Below are 7,292 nucleotides of genomic sequence, written 5' to 3' on the forward strand. Positions count from 1 at the left end.
CTGAGAGCCTGAGTCACTTTGCCAAAAGCACCGAACTTAAATAGCTAAGCTAGACTTCCAGGCTCTGAAGCTAACTGCTCGCAGAAGACTCTGGGCCTTGATTTATATGTCATATAGTTTTGCAAGAGGCCTCCTTCCAAGACTTTTGACCAGGCGGCACGCCCGGTGAAGCTCAGCGGAGCCGAGGGAAGGTTGGGAGGGAGGACTTAAACTCACAAGGGACCCCGCTCCCCAAAGTAGCTGCGCTCCAGAGCGCCGGCCAGCCCTCTGGGGGCGGGGCCACCTGAGTGCCGCTCTAGCCCGTGCGGTGCAGCCGCCCAATCTCGCTGGTGATGACGCATTTCCGGGGCGGTGGGAGAGTAAGATGGCGGCGCCCATGGAGGTGGCCGTGTGTACTGATTCGTCTGCCCAGTTGTGGAGTTGCATCGTGTGGGAGCTGCACTCGGGTGCTAACCTGCTCACGTACCGCGGCGGCCAGGCTGGGCCCCATGGCCTGGCTCTGCTCAATGGCGAGTACTTGCTTGCGGCGCAGCTGGGCAAGAACTACATCAGCGCCTGGGAGCTGCAGCGGAAGGTGCGACGGCGCACGCTCGAGACAAGGGGATGTGCGGGGCGCGCGCAAGACTGGGGTTAGCGGGGACTGCACACACCCTGACCCGGGGTGAAGAAGTCTCAGGGTGCTCTGCGAGCCCTGGGGCGGGCTTAGGGGAGGCGGGTCCCTGAGCCAGCTGGCCAGGAGCATGAGCACATGAAAGGGTGGGGAGGTAGCGGGCAGCTAAAGGGAGCTGTGCATAAACGAGCGCGAGATGTAAAGGGAGAGTTTGCAATTGGGGTTCCGTGGGTCTCATAGGCTGGAAAGGTGAAGGTCTGAGGCCTGGTGAACCCCCTGAAAGGGTAGCTCAGGGAACTTATTTCTCAAAAAAGGACACTATGTTTACTTTTTTAGAGTCCATGGTGTCTCTCTGAGCATCTTCAAAATGCGGTTCCTGCAGCTGCTTGCAGCCCCTTTCTGCCAGCTGACAACTCCTGGGGCAAGCCCTGTGCTCTGGCTTTGCCCGGTGTGGGCCACACAGAACTTATGTTTTCCCATTATAGAGATTTGGAAACTGAGGCTCAAGATCGCAGGTGGGACCCTAAAGAAGCAAGATTAGGGAGCAAGCCCACTGGCCTTTTGGCTCTGTAGCCTCACTGCCCTCTGTGCGTCACCCACACCCACCCCCAAGCCCATAGGAGCACCATCCTGCTTTTATCCAAGGATTTGCAGGTCTATACCTCCAACCTGCAAAGCCTGGGCTGGAGCAGACACTTCTTTGCTGAACTGTGGATTTGCTCAAACCACCCCTGCTCCCAGTCTTTCCGGTTTTCTTGGATTTACCAGCTGCCTGGGTACCCCCACCCATTCTCCTCACTGCTCCCTTGCTCCTGAGCTCTGCGTGAAGCTCAGAGACTTCTTATATTCCTCTAGGACCAGCTGCAGCAGAAGATCATGTGCCCTGGGCCTGTCACGTGTCTGACCACGTCACCCAATGGCCTCTACTTGCTGGCGGGCATTGCAGAGAGCATATACCTGTGGGAGGTGAGCGTCAGAGCCAGGTCATGGAGCTTGGCCTGTGGACCACTGACTTAGACCATCAACAGTTGGTTGTTTGAAGGGAGACTCACCTCACTTCCTGCACAGACATTGTAGGATTTGGGGATAGGAGGTGGGTGTAAACACCTCAGCCCTGCCTGACCTTGATCTTAACCAACAAAACAGGCTTGGCGAGGGAACTGAGTCCTCGGTGGAATGGGAGAGAGGGGCTTTGTTATCTCATCCTGGGAATTTTAAATCTTAGTTCTGATTTTGAAACAAGGGAGCAGTTAGTTGTTCAGGCACAGATGGGAAACTGAGGCAGGGAGGGACTTCTCAGATTGTCTCTCATGGGAGAAATCCCTGCTCTGATTGCTGTCAGCCTGGTGCAGGGGACCTGGTATAAACCAGGGGCCTTCAGCCTGATGGCCTTCATCTTAGGGGTCTGTCACCCCTCCTTGATGGGGTCCAGTCCTGGCACTTTTGGTTCTTGTGGTTGCTGTCTGGTTCTGGCTCCCTCATTCTCTTGGAGAATTCCTGATGGGTGTGAGCTTCAGCCACGAGGGGGCGCCACTTGAGGACAACCAAAGCAAGAGCCCAGGCTGACGGCTTTCAGTTAGGCCTGAACTGACTGCTATAGCTGCCACTGTTGACCTTCCCCCTTGTCCCCTGAGTGGGTGGGAGAGGCTAGAAATCCTTAGAGTGGGTCTCCAGGGTGAACAAGTCTATGTCCATATTTCCCCCTTGTTAGATTTGGGGCCACCCTGCTCTACTTTGATCTCACCTGAACTGATTACACCTGCAAAGCTTTCATGTTTAAGTAAGGTCACAGGTTCTGGGGATTAGGACATGAATGTATTGTGAGGGACATGGTTTAACCTACAGTATCATCTGTGTTCTCCTCCTCCCATGCCACGGCCCTTCCCAGGTGTTGTGTTGTGGGCTCACCTCTCCCTGCCACCAGGCCCCTCCCTCTTAGGTAGATCAGTCTGCTCAGCTTTCTGCTGGTTTGGGTCTCCCTCCACCCAGGTTTCACAGCAAGAGGTGCCCCCACCCCCAGTCCCTCCTGCTACACCAAGTGGCATGGCTGCATTGAAAGCCCCTCACAGCCAGTCTAGAAGACTATGACTTCCTGCTGGGACAGAATCCCATGGGGAGCCACCTGCTGCTGGTCGTGGATCTGGCTGCTCCTGAATGGCCCTGCTCCCTCACCAGCCTGGGCACTCTCACCCACGCCTGCCCTGGGGCTGCAGTCACACCACCCGTCTCCCTGGGCCTGGGCAGACTGTCTCTTCGATGTACCCCTGTGGCCTGGCAGCTGGGGGCCAGGCGCTGCACCTCATTTCCTCACCTAACCCACGTGTGCCCCGCTTTCCCCAGGTCTCCACAGGGAACCTCCTGGTCATCTTGAGCCGCCACTACCAGGACATCTCCTGCTTGCAGTTCACAGGGGACAGCAGCCACTTCCTCTCGGGTGGCAAGGACTGCCTGGTGCTGGTGTGGAGCCTGTGCAGGTAGCACCCTGACCCTCGCGGGCCTGCACCCGCTCTATGGCCTCATCCAGGTGAGGCCTCAGTACTGAGGGCAAGGGGGCCCGCTCTGCAGGAGGCCGTGCTGAAGTCCTAGTGCAGGAAAGGGCTAGGGCCTGCAAGTTGGTGGGCCGGTGTGAGGAGGACGAGGGTGACTGGTTTGTCCAGCAACCAAAGGGAGCCACCTGAGAATGTTCTGCCAGTGGGATGGACCCAGTGGCCACATGGAGGTGGGTGGGGGCATCAGGGGGCAGCCCTCCCCCTGAATCCACTTCTCCTGCAGTGTGCTGCAGATGGATTCCTCCAGGACCCCAGCCCCCCGGCATGTCTGGTCCCGTCACACCCTTCCCATCACAGACCTGCACTGTGGCTTTGGGGGTCCCCTAGCCAGGGTGGCCACAGCCTCGCTAGACCAGACAGTGAAGGTAGGACAGACCACCTGCCCTCCCCCAGTGGATCTGTGAGTGGGGTCCGCCCAGGCCCGGGTGGATCTGGGGGCTGGTGGGTTCTTGGATGATGTGAGTCAGTGAATCACCTGCTCCCCCAGGCTGGCGGCTCCAGACAGCTCTTAATTCCCCCAGTGCTTCTGGACACAAGGACATCCAGAGGGCAGACGGTCCAGGCCCATGTTGGCTCAGAAATTCCCGCTTGGCCACCCATACCTGATGGCTCCCTGGCCAAGGCTCAGGGATTTGTGGGCGCCTGGCCCTTAGGTCTTTATCCTTGGTGGTGGGGGCTGCAGAATCCAGGGATGACAATAGCTACAATGGGGTAGCGAGGAGTCCTGGGCATGAGAACCTAAGCTCTATCTCAGGGAGTGTCCCAAGCACCCCAGCCCCGAGAACCCCGAGTGATAGCACCTGTCTGAGGTTCCGTGGGGTCTGGAGTCTCCCAGGCAGGGCTTTCTGGCCCTCGGACAAGCACCCCTGCTGCACTGGGACCCCAGTGTGTGTGGAGCCCCCATCCCATACCCTGCCTGCCCCCAGCTATGGGAGATCTCCTCAGGAGAGCTGCTGCTCTCCGTGCTCTTTGATGTGGGCATTATGGCTGTGACCATGGACCTGGCTGAGCATCACATGTTCTGCGGTGGCAGTGAAGGCTCCATCTTCCAGGTCGATCTCTGCACCTGGGTGAGTGGTAGGTGGTTGGAGGCTCAGGGGACAGTGGGATGTTGGGGGGGGGGTTCATCCTCCAAAGGCCCTGGAACTGTCCATCTCCCCTGATCGAGGTCCCTGAGCCGAGCCGGCTCTGCCCCTGCCCATCACCTCAGTGCCCTGGGGCCCCCATGGCTGAGGCACAGTTGTGTTTTTCTGCTTACTGGTCCCTCTGCCTCCACAGCCTGGACAGAGAGAGAAGAGCTTCCAGCCAGAACAGGACAGTGGGAAGGTGTTCAAAGGTCACAGGTGCGAGGACCAGACTGGTAGCTGGGGAGGGGCCCTGTTCTCGTGCTCCTGGGGTCTGGGATCATTTGCACCACCCTTTCTCAGACCTGTGTCCCCAGGAACCAGGTGACATGCTTGTCAGTGTCTACTGACAGCAGTGTGCTGCTCTCTGGCTCACATGACGAGACCGTGCGCCTCTGGGACATCCAAAGCAAGCAGTGCATCAGGACGGTGACCCTGAAAGGTGGGCCTGGGGGAAGAAGACCAAGAGGGTTGTAAGTTGTGTGGCTTTGCCTGTTTGTCTACACCCCAGCCACTTGGCCAAGTGCTGGGAGGGGGGCAGGTTTGAGGAGTGGAGGATGTGGGAGCCATGGCCCAGGCCTGGCCAGGGTGGCTCCTGACCAGCCTCCTGCCCTGCTGCAGGCCCTGTGACCAATGCCTTCATTATGCTGGCGCCGGTCAGCATGCTGAGCTCCGACTTCAGGCCCAGCCTGCCCTTGCCACACTTCAACAAACACCTGCTGGGCGCTGAGCATGGGGACGAACAGCACCGCGGGGGCCTGACGCTGCGCCTGGGCCTCCACCAGCAGGTACTTGCTGCAGCAGGTCACCTGCCCCGGCTCTGCCTCTGCAGTACAGCTCTGTATCCCCTCTGGGCCTGGGTCCTGGCCAGAGTCCCTTAGAGGGCCCTCGATGCATGCCCTCAGTGAAGAGGCTCCCCGACCACATGGCTGAGCCCAGCCTGGTGGCCAGCACCTGACCTCAGAAAGCACCTTCCACAGTAGAAGCAGGCCACACACCAGCATGCATTCCCAGACAATCAAACAAGCATGCCCAAAGGCACTGTGTCCAGTACCTTCTCCAGCAGGGCAGTAGGCAGCACGCACTTCCCTGGCACCTTCCAGGGACTCGGCTGCAGGGGTCTGCATGTACTTGGCAGGCCCTGGCATTGCTGCTCTGGGTGTGCTCCTTCTGCCTCTACCCACTGTTTCCATGTCCTGGACTCACATGAGCCTCAGAGGGGCGTCCAGGACCCTCACTCAGACATCATGATGGATGTCAGGGCCAAGTGCCTGCCTGTCTGCCTGCCAGCCAGGACAGTATGCCTGGACTGCATCTAGCAGGAGGTGGACAGCCTCTCCTCTGCAGCAGTGTCCATTTGTCTAGATGGGCGGGCGGGTACTGCCCATGTGCTGGCTGGTTCTTTCCTGGAGCCCTCTTGGCCCTGGTTTCTGCATGTCCCCCCAAGTGTGGCTGCAGTCCCACATTTGTGGCGTGGCCTTGAGCATCCCCATCCCCTGTGCCTCGTTGGGCACAGTCCTGCAGCAGGAAGCAGGTAAGAGGAGGCCGGTCACATTGCTTCCTGCCAGGTGTGGGGTTGAAGATGCAGCCTCCCACAGAGGCGTCACCTTCCTCAGCACTGGGGTGATATGAGCAGTGCAGGTGAGCCCTGAGGTCACTGAGGCACCCCCTCCCTTTGCAGGGCTCAGAGCCCAGCTATCTGGAGCGAGCGGAGCGGCTGCACAAGGTCATGTGCAGCACTATGGAAAAGGTAGGTGGGCCTGTGGAGAAGGCCAGGTCGGTGGGGAGGGGTTGAAGGGCTGTTAACTGGGGAGAAGATCGGCCCCCCTCCGTGGGATATAAGAGGTCCCTCCACCCTGAGGCCCCACTCCTCCCCAGAACGTGCTGGGCGGCCAGGACCAGCTGCGAATCCGAATCACGGAATTAGAAGATGAGGTGCAGAACCTGCGCAAGATCAACCGCGACCTGTTTGACTTCTCCACCCGCATGATCACCCGGCCTGCCAAGTGAGTGCCGGGACCCAGGCCACTTGCCCACGGACAGGCCGTCAGGGCTGGCCTCCCTGGGGCTGCTGGGCTGACGCCCCTGGACCACCACGTGTCCCCAGCTTGCCTTCCCCTGGACTGTTAACCTGCGTGAGGGCTCGTTTTGTCTGTGATGACCCACCGGTGTCTGTTGTGTCCAGTTGGTGCTGTTCAGTTTTTAACAAAAAGACCTAAAATCCTGTCATCCTCAGTCCTCCGTATGTGCTGAGGGCTATTCCAGGACTCAGGCTGGACTCTGGGACCCTCGACACGGGCCATCAGGTCTGACTTAGTCAAAACCTAGTGTTGGGAAGCTGTGATTCCCAGATTGTTCTCATGCTCGTTTGTCACCCCAGTGCCTTTGCATGACCCTGAAGGCCCCGCCTCCCTTGATGGAAAGGGGGCTGGGGAGGCAGCCTCAGCTGCAGGCTGAGGTCAGCACACGTGGTAGTGATTTAGGGAGAGCAGTGCCGTCACATTGGTCACATCCTAATGACCACCAGGGGTCCCCCTAACCTTAGTTGAGGCAAGGGCTCACGTAGCAGCCAGCTCTGGGCCAGGGTCCCTTGACCGGGATATTTTTGTCAGTGTCAAGGGCCCAAGAGTAGCCAGGTGTCTCCACTGCTTTGGGGACACTGCCAGGCCAGTCATCACCTGCAGGCCAGCCCAGAAATGTGGGCCCCAAGGCTGCCGTCAGAACCTTCCAGAAAGCTAACCACCATTGACAGTCCTGCTTAATGATCCCGAGAACCCACATAATTTATCAGATGTCGTCATAACTGAAGCTGCGAGCCAGCAGCCAGCACTGAGTTCATGCTTTTAGGCTAATTGGACTTGTCTGTCCCTGGGGCTCTCTGTCCTCGCAAGCTGGTGGCCCAGCCACACACTGCAGCAGGGTACCCAGGAATAGGACTGGGCCCAGCCTCCAGCCCTATGGCCCTTGTCCTCCCCCCTCCCCTGCCCAGGGAGCTCGGACAGGTTGATG

General features: G+C 59.0%; 1 protein-coding gene across 2 annotated transcripts; it reads left to right on the forward strand.

Annotated features, from left to right (window-relative positions):
- Positions 1 to 327: 327 nt before the first annotated feature.
- WDR18 (WD repeat domain 18) lies at positions 328 to 6,627 on the forward strand. 2 transcript variants are annotated; one of them, XM_028521699.2, is made up of 10 exons: positions 328 to 574; positions 1,466 to 1,576; positions 2,951 to 3,084; positions 3,383 to 3,524; positions 4,086 to 4,229; positions 4,438 to 4,502; positions 4,601 to 4,725; positions 4,905 to 5,071; positions 5,965 to 6,033; positions 6,162 to 6,627. In XM_028521699.2, exons 1-10 carry the CDS (start codon positions 365 to 367, stop codon positions 6,291 to 6,293), a joined length of 1,299 nt encoding a protein of 432 aa, XP_028377500.1. In that variant the 5' UTR covers positions 328 to 364; the 3' UTR covers positions 6,294 to 6,627. The 2 variants fall into 2 exon arrangements, with proteins under 2 accessions (XP_028377500.1, XP_035887994.1); XM_036032101.1 differs by lacking the exon at positions 4,086 to 4,229.
- Positions 6,628 to 7,292: the final 665 nt, after the last annotated feature.

The sequence above is a fragment of the Phyllostomus discolor genome, chromosome 8 (genome assembly GCF_004126475.2).
Source record: "Phyllostomus discolor isolate MPI-MPIP mPhyDis1 chromosome 8, mPhyDis1.pri.v3, whole genome shotgun sequence".
In the NCBI taxonomy this organism is placed as follows: domain Eukaryota; kingdom Metazoa; phylum Chordata; class Mammalia; order Chiroptera; family Phyllostomidae; genus Phyllostomus; species Phyllostomus discolor.